The sequence below is a fragment of the Acinonyx jubatus genome, chromosome F2 (assembly GCF_027475565.1).
Source record: "Acinonyx jubatus isolate Ajub_Pintada_27869175 chromosome F2, VMU_Ajub_asm_v1.0, whole genome shotgun sequence".
In the NCBI taxonomy this organism is placed as follows: Eukaryota; Metazoa; Chordata; class Mammalia; order Carnivora; family Felidae; genus Acinonyx; species Acinonyx jubatus.
The window spans coordinates 65,009,618-65,026,087 of NC_069394.1; the positions used below are offsets into that span (position 1 = coordinate 65,009,618).

The 16,470-nt window shown below is 33.6% G+C and overlaps 1 protein-coding gene across 11 annotated transcripts in view; it reads right to left on the bottom strand.

Annotated features, from left to right (window-relative positions):
* The window catches only part of CSPP1 (centrosome and spindle pole associated protein 1), a 158,689-nt gene that overhangs the window by 80,872 nt on the left and 61,347 nt on the right, over positions 1–16,470 (bottom strand). For 8 of the 11 annotated variants that reach the window (XR_003415110.2, XR_003415112.2, XM_053208620.1 and 5 more), the window contains 6 exons: positions 14,998–15,096; positions 13,764–13,834; positions 5,400–5,493; positions 4,310–4,367; positions 2,408–2,616; positions 163–284 (listed from right to left, as the gene is read on the bottom strand). Coding sequence is in view for 9 of the 11 variants with exons in the window: in XM_053208620.1 (XP_053064595.1) it covers positions 163–284; positions 2,408–2,616; positions 4,310–4,367; positions 5,400–5,493; positions 13,764–13,834; positions 14,998–15,096 (653 nt within the window). In the remaining 2 variants the exon portion in view is untranslated. The remainder of the gene's footprint in view (positions 1–162; positions 285–2,407; positions 2,617–4,309; positions 4,368–5,399; positions 5,494–13,763; positions 13,835–14,997; positions 15,097–16,470) is intronic. The other 3 variants (XM_027042785.2, XM_027042786.2, XM_027042780.2) reach the window with 2 other exon arrangements.

Below are 16,470 nucleotides of genomic sequence, written 5' to 3' on the forward strand. Positions count from 1 at the left end.
TATAGTTGAGTTTTAAAATAGGACATTTTTAAGTCAATAAACATGTAATATTTGAATTAAGTAAAGCTGTGCTTTTCCAACTTATTTATTTTTGCTTACAAAAAAAAATAATTTTCCTGACTGAACCACTAGGAAAACATGTTTACCCTATAGATAACTTACAATAAGCAAGACTGGGATCCAAAGTATTCCTGGCCCCATAAAAATAGTACACATCATCATAAGGAGTCCGATAATTAGCAGCCAAAGGTGGTAGCAGGGGAGGAGGAGGCAGAGGTGCAATCCTGTATCAAAAGAAAATTGGAAAAATTTTCTCATATTTCACTGCAATGTTTTTTAAATCAAGGCATAATTCTTTTGCAAAAATGTTATTGAAAATGTAACTGCTGCTTTAGAAAAGCCACCATCTTGCTTTAATCTCATCAAAAATAAGGATTCAAAAAGCAAAAAATACACTACCAAATTTCAGAATCTAAGGCGCAATACTTATATGACAAAAACTTTGAATAATAATCAATTAACATCTAATTAGTCAGTATATGCAAGTATTGAACAAATATGGTCCCTGTCCCTCAGGAATAACACAAAAATAAACAGACAATTAAAGCACACCATGGAAGTGAAACAATACAAATAGACATGAGGTGCTGTAGGAACATGGAACAGGGACATTTAAATCAAATAGGGGTAAGGAGGAAAGAATAAGTAAGGCTTTCTAGAAAAGAGAATGCTTCAGCCATGTTGCTGGAGTAACACAGAGGACAGTGCAGGAAGAAAAAGCAAAGAGGTATAAACAGGATTATAAATGGTTCCATTTGACTGGCAGGTAAAAGGTGTATTTTTCTAATTGTAAAATAACTTAATTGTTCTTTCAAAGGAAGTCAACCATAATGTAAACAAAAACAACTTATATATCAACAGTAAAGTCTTGGCATAATGTTTTCTATTTCATGAAGTTAAAATGTTTTAAAAACCTCTACCTTAGCACTTCATTGCTGATTAGCAACTATCTATTTCCACCAAGGCAATATTTTCCAATATTGGAAAAGGCAAATTGGAAAAGGCAAATTCATTTAGATGACCAGAAAGGGAAAAGGGGGCATCCTAGAATGTTTTACTTTTGAGTGTATCTTAACAGGTTATCCCTTGTTGTATACTTCAAAATAATTCTGAAGAGCTAAGAAGTCATTAAAGTTCTCTCCAGTCATGAATATTTTTCACACTTACTGGTCACTCAGTGTGTCTAACCTTATTATCCTCACTGCATAGATACGTCAACAAAGTAGTTAAGAAACCGCTATGAAAGGAAACTGTCAACATCATTAAATCTTAAATTTATATAGAGATTTATATAAAATTTGATCCTTACAACAACCCTGTAACTATAGGTAAGAAAAACTAACTACTATTTCACTTTTAAAAATGAGAAAACTAAAGTTTAATAAAGGTGTGGTTTTCCCAAAATCCAGACAGTGGAGCTAACCATTTTAATCCCTAAGCCAATGCTAAGACCATCATACCATGCTCTGTCATTTCACTCCCTCCTAGTCTTTTGAGTCAAGAAGCCATTAGATGAAAGAAACAAAGGACGATAAACAGAATACACATCACGCTACAATTTGTTCGTACTAAACAAAAGATAAGACCAAGTCCTACCGGAGGAAAGTACAGCACAGAAAAATATCAATGTTAAAAAAGAAAAACACCTGATTAAACACACTTCTATAAGACATTAATAGTAAGCAAAAAATAAGCTCAACTCCTACTAAGGAAAGAAAGCACAGCCCAGAAAATTTGAATGTTAACAAGACAATTTTCTTTATGTACAGCCTTAGTATGGCTTAATGCTTTTTACCTATAAAAATCAAATCCTTATCCTAATACCTAAGTTACAGGTTTTATAACCTCAACACCTTTTATTTCAGGAATTTGATTTGCATAGCCTGTAAGCAATCACAGAGAAAGAGTTGAAGGAAACACAAGCTGAAATAAAGTAATATATACAAAAAAGTCACATTAGAAACTTTGTTTTGCTTAAACTGAAAGTATTCACTGTTTGCCAAGTGGAAATTACAAAATTTAAGAAAATACATAGCTTTTGTATGTTAAAAGTTTTTAAAAAATAGATATTCTAAAATGTAACCTAAAGCTATATACCAAATGTAGTTACTCATTCTAAAAATACTAAGCATCTTTAAACAATAAAAGAATGTTGTAAGGATTTCCCTTGTTTTATAATAAAAGACCAACAATGCAAACAAATCTCAAGAGAAATTCTTTGACAGAAGCTGTTATTTGTACAAAAATCTCTGAAGGATAACTGTATTCACTTCAGCAAATCCTTCTCAACATGAAATATAATGATACCTTACCTAATTCCCAAACACAAAACATTTTAAACAAGCACCTGGGAGTCACCATTTCACCAAGGGTGCAGCTGGGTCCATTGTGCAAGTCTTCATTTTGAGATGGGATGGAGTGAACTGATGGGATGGGTGGGGCAGATGGGGCAGGTAAGGGAGGGAGAGGTGTCTGGAAAGCTACTCTGGGTCTTTCAGGTGGTATCTTCTCTTCAAAGTGTCTTGGTGCCACACTAAACTGCTTTAGTCTATCAGGCTAAAATAAAGAAAAAAGTCTGTTTGTTACATAAAATCATAAATTTAAAGGTAGAAATTTAAAGGTGGAAGGGACCTCAAAAGACCCTCTATATCAGACTGTCACAGAATAAAAGAATTTTACAGCAATAAAAGGCCTTGAAGATCCAATCCTCATTTTATAAATGGGGTAACTGAAGCTCCCATTTGAAATTGAAGCCCCCACATGGAAGTACATGAATCACCTGATGTCTCACCATTAATAAATAATCAAGCAAAGATTAGAGGCAGATATTAATGCTGAATGTAAAATTCTTATTATACAACATTGTGCTGTTTCTCTATCCAATTGACATTTCTGACATTAAGTGTTCTCTAGAATGATTAGCCAAGGTTTTCTGTAAAGAGCCAGAGAGTAAGTTGATCAGGCTTTGCAGGGCATGTGGTTTCTTCAAATGCTAAAGTAGCCCAAAATAAAATGTAAAACAATGAGTGAGGGTGTGCAGCCATACAATACAACTTTATTTACAAAACTAAGAAGCAACTAGATTTGGCCAAGGCTATAGTTTGCTAACCCCCACTTCAGAACATCATTTATGTATCCTCTTCTAAAATTTGACATCAAAAGTAAACCCAAAAGTATTGGTCTATTATGTCTAATGTGTTTATCTACCCTCATAAAGCCACTTGACATTCTAAAGGTTGTTTCATTTAAATATAAATAGGAATGCCCATCAAATACTAATGTAACTAAAGTCAAATGTTTAATAACATACTACCATATTACATTAAAAAGTTCAAGATATTAAAAGAAAGTTTTTGATTATATAAATTATTTCCAAGGTATCCATTAATAGAAGAAAATGTATTTAGCTTTGGAATTATCCTTTTTTTCCCCAACATGTTTAATTCCTCAGGAATCATTTCTCAAATTAATCTAAAAGTTTTATTCTATGAGCAGTCAAGCACCCTGGGAGTGATACTGGTCCAGTATTACACTTCTTTAAATGGGCAACCCACAGGATATATACTCAGCACAAGTAAAAGTGTATCAAAAGCTGCCCATATTTGAATAATTTTAAGTTGCTGTATTCTTTGCAGGAATGAACTTTTTAATGAAATTAAAGTTTCTTAGTCATCAAAGGTAGACAAAAACTTGTGTTAGCAAAAACATTCTACAGATCCCGCTACAGAAAAAGCACAATTTGAGAAGAGCAATAAAATATTACCTCCTCCCCACTTAACTGCAATGATGTAATTCATTCCATTTAATGAGAATTGCAAAATTAAAGTAAAAACAAGATTATTATCTCTCTAGTCCTACATTAAATAAAAATTACTAAAATGCTTAAACACTAGAATCAAAGGTTTCAGTTTCTTGGGAAATCATTCCTATACAAGAAAAACTCAAGAAAAATATTAATGTCTATTGTAGATTGAATTGAGATAACTTTTCCTGCAATAGTGCATTTGAACCAAGTAGAAAGAACTAATTTAAAAACAAACTAAAAAAATGATGCACATATGAAAAAGGAAAAATTATCTTAGAGAAATAAACAAGAGTTAGAACTTAAATTTTATGAGAATTGAATTTATTACTATTCAAATTGGTCTACGCTTATATTTCCCCCAATATCTTCTATCTCCACCTGCCACCACCTTTGAGGCTTATTTAAATCAAAGAGCAAACATTAAAAGATTCCAGGAACCCTTACCGATTTCTCAGGGTCTCGTGCTCCAGAAGCTGCAACCCTGAGTTCCATATCTTTTTCTCTGAACAAAATTAAAATTCTATATATTAAACAGTTAAAGTAAACATAATCAAAATCATTACTAAGGCAAATTTTAGCACAAAGTCCATGCAATAACATCTTCAAGTACAAATAATTCTATTTACTGATAATAAAGCCTTAAATAATTCTGAAAACTCAATTTTTGATTTAGTGCAAATTCACCTGTAAACTGACTTACAGTAAGTGCCTCAAGTACTTAGAAGCCTCAGCAATTCACACAGAATAAAGTACAGAAGTAAAACAAAATCTTCACTTCATGAAACAAAGACATTTAGGATACATGTATATTTTGTTGGCAAAAGGAAGGGTAAAAATTTAAAAATTAATACCATACTTTCTAATAAGCTTCTAATAAGAGTTTTTAAGAAACTGATGCTAAAAAATTATTAATGTAAGACAGGAGATATTGGCTTTCTCTAAGATAGAGGGAAAAAGGCAAAACTAAAAGATGGTAGGTCTCAAAATTCTCCAGAACCAAGATATCTAATCCTACTTGTAAACTATAATTAGTATTTCACAGGTATTTCTACAAGAAAGATTGCAAACACTAGGACTTGTATACAATATAAATATCAATTTATCATGATTATTTTTATATTGCATTTATGGGTATGCTAATCATTTCACATTATATAAGACAAAATACTTCCATTTCATATTTGTTACTACATATGAGATAACATAGTGGGCATGTAGATTACACTAAATGCTACCCAAAATCAAAAACTGAAGAAATTAATAAAGGTATCTACAAGGCCTACTATAGGATATACACATCGTCTCATTTGCTACCTATATGACACAGTAAATGAACACTCCCATAGTATTTGTTCTACCACCCTGGCAGATTGATGTACATTGCAGAGGCTGAAATGGAAGTGATTTACAGATACATAATCATCTTAGGAAAAATATTCCATTATTTTACTATGTAATTGTTTATCACCATGTCATTTTACACAAATGCATTTTAAATTCAAAACATCTTTTTTAAATGCAAATCTTTCATTACCGTCTCTTGTTCTTCTGTTGTTCGGCCATTTGTTCTAGTAGTTCTAGTCTGTATTTCTCCTTCCTTCTTTGAATAAGTTCTCGATCTTCACCTCCTAGAAAGTGGTAAGAAAAAAAACTGTCTAGTGGTATCTGAGTGGCTCAGTTGGTTAAGAATCCAACTTGTGTTTCAGCTCACATTGAGATTGAGAGAGATTCTCTCTCCCCCTCTCTTTCTGCCCCTCCCCCCGCTCACACTTGTGCTCGCTCTCAAAATAAATAAATAAACTTAAAAAAGGGGGGGGGGAATTGGCCCTCTTTTTTTAAGATGATTTATTTACTTATTTAGAGAGAGAGAGAGAAGGCGCATGCACACAAGCAGGAGAGGGGCAGAGAGAGAGAGTCTGTGCTGTCAGAGCATCTCACAAACTGGTCTTAACTCTTAAGCAACATTTGCAACTAGAAACTCGAATTTTAAATAATATAAATATAATTTTTAATTATATCAAAGAGTATTGCATGTGCAGAAAATATAAAAGGTAAAATCATGTATCATTACCTCTTCAATTAATTTCACAATTTATGAATATTTACTATATGTCAATCACAAGATACATTACTCTTTCCCAAACCTCTATACCTCAAAAACCTTAAATAAGAGAATACTCTAATAATCTCCATCCCCATTTTTCTAATAATTGAGATAATAATTGCCACTAATAACTCCCACAAGCCCCTTAAATTTAACAAGTATGTCCAAAATGAACACTTCAAAAGCAATTGCCCTTCTTTGTTTTCTGTTAATGGCCTGATCATTGAACCTCAAAACCTGCTATAACTTTGACTGCTCATTCTCTTATTCACTTCATATTCAGATCCTCTTTCTATTCTCACCACAATTAACCTTGGATCCAACCTATCTACATTTCACCTAGACTGCAGCAATAACCTCCTAATTAGTTTCTCCATTCCCCTCCCTCTGCTCCAATAAATGCAGCTTATTTATGTAAGATTAACTGTCTTAAAACACAACACTAATCACACTGGTACCCTGCTCAAATTCTACCTCAGTTCTACAGAAAAAAATATAAACCTCTCACCCAGGTATCATGTGCAAATCAAGTTGTGCAAACATTTATATCCACAGAAGATCATTATTACTGCATTTAATTTTTTGGACTTAGAGGTGATTTTTTTTTTTTAGGCTATAGTTGACACACAATGTTACATTGGTTCCAGGTGTACAAACTTGATTCAACAAGTCTATACATTATGCTACGTTCACCACTACTGCAGCTACCATCTGTAATCATATAATGTTATTATAGTATCACTGACTATATTCCCTATGATGTGCCTTTTATTCTCATGACTTATTCATTCCATATCTGAAAGCCTGTATCTTCCACACCCCTTCATCCATTTTGCCCATCCTCCCACTCTGTTCCCCTCTGGCAACCATCACTTTGTTCTCTGTATTTATAAGTCTGACTCCACATATTTATTAATTTGTTTTTCAGATTCCACATCCAAGTGAAATCATACAGTAGTCATCTTTCTCTGATTTCACTTAAGTGTAATAACATCTAGGTCCACCCATGTTGTTGCAAATGACACAATCTCATCCTTTTCGTGGTTGTGTATTACACACACATTATTGTCTATAAATACCACTTCTTCATTATTCATTTGTCAATTGAGGGGACACTTAGGTTGCTTCCATATCTTGGCTATTATAAATAATACTGCAATAAACATAGGAGTACATATATCTTTTTAAATTAGTGTTTTCATTTTCTTTGGGTAAATACCCAGTAGAATTATTGGATCATTTCTATTTTTAATTTCTTGAGGAACCTACATACTGTTTTCCACAGTAGCTGTCCAATTTGCATTCTCATCAATAATACACGAATTCCTTTTTCTCGATATCCTCACCACCACTTGTTATTTGTCTTTTTTTTTATTCTAACCATTCTGACAAGTAGAAGGTGATATGTCATTGTGTTTTTGATTTGCATTTCCCTGATGATTAGTGATGCTGAGCATCTTTTCATGTATCTGTTGGTCATCTGTAGGTCTTCTTTGGAAAAAATATCTATTCAGGTTTGCTGCCCATTTTTAATTGGATTTTTTTTTTTTTTTTTTTTGGTGTTGAGTTGTATAAGTTCTTTATATATTTTGGATATTAACCCTTTATCAGATATATCACTTGCAAATATCTTCTCCCGTTCACTAGGATGCCTTTTCATTTTGTTGATGATTACCTCTGCTGTGGAAGGAATTTTAGTTTAGTTTAGTTTAGTTTAGTTTAGTGTAGTTCCAAAAGGTTATTTTTGCTTTTGTTTCCCTTGCCTTAGGAGACATTTCTACAAAGATGTTGCTACAGCTGATGTCAGAGAAATTACTGCCTGTGTTCTCTTCTAGGACTTTTTTTTTAGTTTCTGGTCTCACATTTAAGTCTTTAACCCATTTCAAGTTTATTTTTGTGTACGATGTAAGAAAGTGGTCCAGTTTCATTCTATTACACGTAGATGTTCAGTTTTCCTAGCACCATTTATTAAAGAGGCTGTCTTTTCCCCATTGTATGTTCTTTCCTCAGTTGTCATAGATTAATTAACTATGTAAGTGTGGGTTTATTTCTGGGCTCCCTATTCAGTTCCATTGATCTATGTATCTATTTTTGTGCCAGTACCATACTGTTCTGGTTACTGACTGTAGCCCTGTGATACTATCTTGAAATTTGGAATTGTGATACCTCCAGTATTGTTTTCCTTTCTCAAAATTACTCTGGCTATTCACTGTCTTTTGTGTCGTTCAATACAAATTTTAGTATTATTTTTTTCTGGTTTTGTAAAAACTTCTATTGGTATTCTGCTGGAATTGCACTGAATCTGTAGACTATGGTGGGTAGCACAGACATTTTAATAATATTAATTCTTCTAACCCATGAGCATGGAATATCTTTCCATTTGTGTCATCTTAAATTTCTTTCATCAACGTTATTATTGCATATGTTAGTGACACAAAATAACCTCTTAATCTAGACATGCATCATCTGAAACACCACACAAATCACAGGATAGCAAAAATGCAATTGAGCCAGAAATTTCTCTACTACCTTAATTATTAGTTTCCCAACCATCAGTGAACATACAGCATCTAAGTATGCCCATTAAACACAGATGTCAGCAATTGTGAAGTTCCCAGAGGAGTAAGACAAATAACACTAAGGTTAATAATAATCTTTTATATTAAAGTAGATCTATCCATTCTACTTCTGACCATGATGGAGTAATAAACACAGAACTTAACTTTCCACCATAAAAGAAAATAACAAAACTAGGCAAAATATGAAATATAGTAAAACCTTGGTTTGTGAGCATAATTCGTTCTATGCTTGTGATCCAAAGCACTTGTATATTAAAGCAAATTTCAAGAACCACTGGCTCAGTTGTAATCATGTGACATTTGGCATCACATACTACTCATATTGCAAGACATCACTTTTTTATCAAGTTAAAACTTATTAGAAATGTATGCTCGTCTTACAGAACACTTGCAGAACAAATTACTCACAATCCAAGGTTTTACCATAACTGTTTTTCAGACACTGGACAAAGGTAGCCAAGGACTGTACTACCTGAGAGAAAGAAAACTAATGAGGTGAGCACTTTAAGCACTGCCATTTCTGCCTGAATGTAATTTACAGAGCATAGGTACAGCAAGGGAGAATCCAAACAAAGCCAGGAAACTAAGCAAATCACGTAAAAATCAAGATCAAGAAGGCTAAAATGTGTAGAAGTTTAGGTCAAAGATCCAAAAAGAAGCATAAAAAGAGCTTTAGAAATCTGTGGAGGGGTCCCTTCAGACGTTACTGTAGACTAGTCTATGAATGCACAGGATAAAATCCCATTAGGCTGGACAGAAAACTATGGAAGACACAAACTGAAAAATTCTCCAACATCCTCAAAGTAGAGACAAATTCAAATTCCAGCCAGCTATAGTGCAGTTCTCAGTATCCCTTATAGTGTTCAAGGAAGATGCCCCCAAGAAAGGTCATTCTGTAGTAACAAGGCTGGATTGTCCCCAGGAAGAAAGCTACCCTAAGATTTCCCTAGCTAAGCTTAAAGTAAAACCTCAAAAAGACTGGTTCTTAAATATCAGAAAAATGTGACTGTAGTAGGCAAAATTCTAAGGTAGATGCTATGCTACCTGCCTTCTGGTGCTGATTCCCTGTATAAACTCTCCCCTTGAGTATAAATAGAACCTGTAACATGTTTCCAGCCAACAGAAAGGAGTTTGCTAATATGATTTAGGTACCAATTCTGGATCAAAATTCAAGTCTGAATTACTTAAAAGGGAGATTATCTTGGGTGGGCCAGATATAATCAGGTAAAAGCCCTCCCTGAGTTTAGATATTCTCCTTGTTGGCATAATAAAGTGAGCAGCCATGGTAAGGTAGCACACATGGCAAGAAACAACAGATGGCCTGTAAAAATTGTGGGTGGTCTCCAGCTAATATCCAGTAAGAGGCCTTTAGTAATACAACCACCAGTAAATGAATTCCACCAGCAATGTGAATGGGCTTAGAAGTAGATTCTTCCCCAGTCAAGATTCAGATGGAAAATAGAGCCTGGCTGACTCGATGAGACCTGACTCTTATGAGACCTGAGCAGAGAACCTAAACTCCTGATCCACAGACAAGATGAGATAACGTGGGATGTTTTGAGCCCCAAACCTGTGCTAATCTGTGATGCAGCACAGAAAACTAATACAGTGACCAATAACTATTAGAAAAGTTAGTCAATAGAAAAAAAAAAACACAACAGATGATGAAACAAATAAAGACATTAAATTAGCTACTGTAACTATGCCCAAGCATTTAAATAAAAATGGGAACACAGGGGTGCCTGGCTGGCTCAGGCAGTAGAGCATGCAACTCTTGATCTCTCAGGGGTCGTGAGTTTAAGCCCCACATTGGGCATGGAACTCCCTTAAAAAAAAAATTAACTGGATTTAATGGAACTTTAAATATATATATATATATATATATATATATATATATATATATATATATATAATATATACACATATATGTTATATAATATATATATATATTATATATATATAAACAGGAACATAATGAGGAAGAAATGAGAAGCTGTTTTAAATTTTTTTAATGTTCATTTATTTTTGAGAAAGAGAGACAAAGCAAGAGCAAGGGAGGGGCAGAGAAAGAGGGAGACACAGAATCTGAAGCAGGCTCCACTCTGAGCTGTCAGCACAGACCCCGTTGCAGGGTTCCTATGGAGGGCTCGAACTCACGAACTGTGAGATCATGACCTGAGGTGAAGTCAGACTCCTAACCGACTGAGAAACCCAGGCGCCCCAAGAAGCTGTTTTAAACAAAAAACAAAAACTGAGGAGTTCTTCTTCTATTTAGCAGAAAGCTACAAGAGAACACTGCTCAAATCCTACAATGGTGAAAAAGCTCAATCATCTATAAAACTGTAACTTTTAAAAAACCTGTCAGAGAGCTGAGGTTATAAGCAACCAGGTAAAGTGATTTCAAAAGGGCATAAAAACCAATCCAAAGAGATGGGATAATCCACATTTTTTACCTTTCCCAGAGTATGAAGAAGTAGGCAGTTACCTTAAAAGCAGGTAGGAAGAAAAATGCTGAAATGTTAATGACTTCTTAAAGGCTTTGAGCAGGCTAGAATAACGATATAGATTCTCTGGAATCTACCCAGACACAAGGGGAATCTCACTCACTTCTCTACCTTCACCAGAAGCTTATGAGACTGGAGATGGGGCAACAGGAGACACATGAAAGAGACCATTCTTTCCAGATCCTTCTTTCATTATAAAGCAATGGCCAGAATCTACTGGTGAAAGAGCAGAAAACCTGCTTGGACCCAGTTCTGCACTTACAAAAAGCAAAGTCCTGTTACTGTTAGGGGAAGGGCAGGAAATTCTCACACAACAAGCTCCACAGACATAAAGGAGGGTTTGGCTACCACTCTGGGAAGCATCATGAACACTGAGACTTATTTCTGAGAATGAGACACACAGAATCAGCCTTGCACCAAAGAAAAAGCGAAAGCAATCACTCTGTTAGAGTCAAACAGGTCCTGAAAACTGACAAAGATGCAGGCACACTAAGAAAATCCCTCCAGCACTCCAGGCTCCACATTAAGAACAAGGTAGTCAGAGAATTTAAAACTTGTTTTAAACAAGTGGTAGAAGAAAAATTAAAAAATCATTAAGTATGCACAAGACATGAACATTACTACCAACCAATTGACCTACTTGGCATTTATAAACCACTACACTCAACAACCATACAATGCACATTCTTCCAACTACACACTAAACACTCACCAAGCTAGACTATATTCTGGGCCATTAAAAAGTATTTTAAATTCAATTTGAAATTGAAGTTATACAAACTGTTTTTTTCAGACCATAAGGGAATTAAACAAGCAGTCAGTAATAAAAATATAAAAGGAAAATCCCCAAATATTTGAAAATTCAAATGCATACTTCTAAAAAAATCAATGATTCTTTTATAAACCACATAATATATTGTTGTTTTTGCTCTCATTAGACACAGTCTTAATTTTTTAAATAAAGCATAAGTTCTTGGAGCAAAACTATAGGAAGACAAATTTCAATTCAATTGAAATGAGAATTTTATAACAATCAGATTATGCTACCTCTAGAGTTCTTTATGGGTCCATACAAATATAGGCTGGGGGAAAAAAAACAATCATTAGATAAATCACTGGATTAAATCACTTCAATGGTTTGTTCCAAGCATTAGAGTCTATTATCTCACCAAATATTCATCCATAATTCCTGGACTGCAGTAATGATAAATTCATGACATTCAACATTAAAACTTTAGAGTAGAGTAATCCATTTATTGATAAAATTATTTGTCAGTGAGCTCTCAACAAAGAAAGCCATTTCTCCAATTTTTACCATGTTTAACAAAATACATCGTAAGAATGAAGCCTTTACCTTACTGATAGGTTACACTGGTAAATTCTCAATTAAAGACATTACATTAGAATAAAACTCTAGTTGCTACACCATATTTTCTCACAATAACCATCTCAAGGAAATAAAGATCTGAGAATATCATGCAATTAAATATCTCTAAACCAAGATTTAAATTACTGACTGCTTTTGGGTTAAATGAATCAAAAGTGTTATCTAATTTCCTCATATACTTCCACTGAAACCAAATTTCAGGTAATTTTTTCTAATAGTTTTTACACAGAAATCAGACCACTTTTCTATTTTAAAGTTACACATAGGAAATAAGTAAGGTACTCTTCACACAGTTTCTGAAATTATGACAAGTAGCAAATCAACATACTTATATTAAGCAACGACCTTCATTTCTGATAAATAGAAAATTTGGATTATGATGATTTGAACAAAACACTTCAAAAACCACATGGAAAGAACATAGGAAAGATGTACATCAAAGAATAAAAAGGTTTAGTTCAGGGAAACTAAACTTAAAATGTAAGGCAATTCTGTGCTAGCTAAAAAGAAGAATGAAGAAAAAAGCTATCACATACAAAACAGAATAATAAACAGTCACACTACAACAAGGTTACTGAAATTAATATTTCATGCATCATCTATGTAAAGTTCATCAATAAATAAAAGTTATTCCACTTTAAAATTATATACAGACTGGGTGGTTCAGTCATTAAGCATCTGACTTCAGCTCAGGTCATGATCTCAGTTCGTGAACTCGAGTCCCACATCAGGTAAGCTTGAGCCCCACTTCAGGTGAGCACAAGCCCCGCTTTGGTGAGCTCAAGCCTCACTTTGGGTAAACAGTAGCCTCACTTCAGGTGAGCCCCGCTTCTCTCTCCCTCTATCTCCCCCTCCCTCCCCCTTGTGGGATTCTCTCTCTCTGCTCCTCAATCACCTGAGCCCTCTCTCTCAAAAAATAATTTTTTTAATTAAAATTAAAATTAAATAAAATTAGGGGTGCCTGGGTGGCTCAGTCAGTTAAGTGTCCGACTTTGGCTCAGGTCATGATCTCACACTTCGTGGGTTCTGGCCCTGAGTCTGGCTCTGTGCTGACAGCCCCTCGGGGGTTGCCCCTCCCCAGCTCGTGCTCTCTCTATGTCTCTCAAGAATAAATAAACATTTAAGAAAATAAATAAAAAATAAAAGTATACAGACCTATACAATATACACTAAATGTTTAGCAGAGGGTCTACCCTAAAGTAAGCACTAGATAAATATTTTATATTACTAATAACAGTAGTATTAATGATATCACTGAGTTCTCACTAAAGACCTTTTATAAGAACAGTATGCAAAAGTTTAATCAATGAAGTTTTGTACACACCAAAGAGCATCCCCGCAAAAGGACTACAGATGTCTTGGTTAGTGGATTTAGATGGTTCATTATCTCGAGCACTAAAACAAAAATAAGAAGGATTAGAACTCAAATGATTTTCAGGCAACAAAAATTTACAGTAAATTGTAGGTATGAGTTATTGGACTTTGAAAGTACTATGGACACTACAATAGTTACATATTTTTAAAGTCAGGATAAAATCATAGCATTTTATCTCTTTCTACAGTGAGACCTTGATATATATATTCAGCCTCTATAAATATATAACCTTTTTCTTCAGTCTGTATTATTGGCTCTATAGATTCTCAATAAAATCCTTTCATATAAGAACAGTTAACCCAATAAAAAAAAATGAATATAAATACAAATAAATCCTAAAAAAAGAAGTGAAAAGTGATACCTATATGCACACTAGAAAAGAAGATCATCCCTTAAAAACTCCTTCCTTGAAATACAGAAATGGGGGAGGGGGGAGGAGAGACAATTTTCCTCAAAGAAAGCCTAAATCAGACCCAAATAGCAAATTATCTTATCTCAAGCACTTCAATATATTACTTTCTTCAGAGAAAATAGACACCTTTTGTGATATAATGACATTATTATCTCCATTATGCACTATGGATTCAGAACTGTTTATCCTTATGTATGGTATAAGAAAGCCACCAAAATTAAACTATAAACAGAAAGAGAACATGAATATAAAATACATATATTTCCATTCTTTTTGACATGACAGATTATGAGCACTAATTTTACAAAGTAAGCATAAAAGTTATCTACTCAATAAGCTGAAAATCAAAAAGAAATTTTTTTGAAAGGAAAACTCACATTGTACGAACATTTTCAATTTATTCCCAGTTAAGTTACATCACTCCCATAACTCCAAGATATTATAAATTGATTTTTAGTCCATTAAACTATATGCTTATTTGTCCTTTCATTATTTCAACCAAATTTAAATACCCTATAATTATAGGGACTTATTTGGAATACCTTGGCACACTTATAATCCAAACTTGCAATTCAAAATAACGCTGTAAAGTACTATAAATTTTCATTTAACACAATTCTTCCACCCTCCTTTTTTCCCTTTAACTCTTTTCTTATTAATAAGGAATCTGTTAACATACTATACCTTCCTACTTATTCAGTAAGCCAGTTTTAGCAGCTGCAGTTTCACAGTGTAATGACTGAAGAGCAGAATTCATATTACATACTATACCTTTTATTTCCAGCAGATGAAATGCGTATGTTTGAATGCTCTGTGACATCACCACCATACTCCTTAGGAGGCACATTCCCTTGTCTGTTCCCGTACATCCTTAAAAACACATTAGCTTATAGAGCTTGCTCCACATACAGTGGGCCTTCTCATATTATCTCTTTGGTGATTTTACATTTGATGTTGGAGATGTTAAAGGGAACAAAGTGTTATAATGAAGTTTTACTGTAAACACATTTGAAAATTAACATGAATGAGATTTAATTCAAGTATGATTTGCTGGTTAATAAGAAACTACTAAGAGATTAGATTCAATAGTCTTTAAAAAAAAGAGGTTATTATAAATTATTTGCATATAACTTCTAGAAAATTTTAATTTCAAACTATTGTATATACTAAGACTTTTTTATCATTCATTTAATTCAAAGAATATTTACTGAGGACCTGCTACATGCAAGTACTATTTATTCTAGGCACTGGGTATATGAATGTGGCCCTTGCCCTCATGAGGATTACAGACACATTTCACAATCAGATCTCTTTTTGCTGAAAGAAACAAAATTCAGATTCTTGGAAATTATTTCACTGCATATAAAAATCTTTTTAACTTAAAATATAGCAACTGTCTTACCAATTAAAATCAAATGTAGCAAGCCACAACATTTGATAACATTGTAAATCACATGAAAGAATAAATATTAGCAAAAGGAGAATAGAAAAAATTATAAACAGGCTGATATACGCATAAAAACTTATTAGTTCACTTTACTCACAAGGTCTTGGACAACAAAAAAATATATCAGAATGTTTGTTTTCTTCTTAAAAATCCTTTCCAGAAAATAATTTTAATATTTTTTCAATTAATCTTTTTTTTTCCACTTGGCAAACATTGATTTCTTTAGCTTAATTCCTCATACCAGAGAAATCAACATGACTTTTCACACCAACACTTATCAGCATCCATGAAAATCAGCATTTCACAAGTCATATTTCTTTTCACTGCTGTTAACAAGCTATCCTGTCTCTCAAAAGGACTATTAGAAAGAAACAGGGCTGTTAAAGTATTATTCAATATTTTTGGTGAATTTCATTTTCACATTAAGAAAAATGGCAGTTTTTAGAAGAAAAGGACTTCTCATTCTCAGAGCCAGCATAGAAGTTGTTCTTCATTTGTTTCCATCACACAGACGACTATCAATATTATCTAGGAGAAAAGGCTACTGAGGATTATAACCTTCATAATATAGAACCTGGCATGTTACATAAATTGCTTCCATTTTTTAATCCATATCTAAAATAACAGAAACCTCCAAAAGCCACTTCAAAAAGGAATTTCACACTATTTCAATTTATCAAAATACAGCTGGTTTTATAGCTATACCCACGTGCTCAAAACTCTGTTTTAAACTGACATATCAGTTTCGTCATTCCCTATTGCTACCACTTAAAGAATTGGTAAATATAAACTCAAAC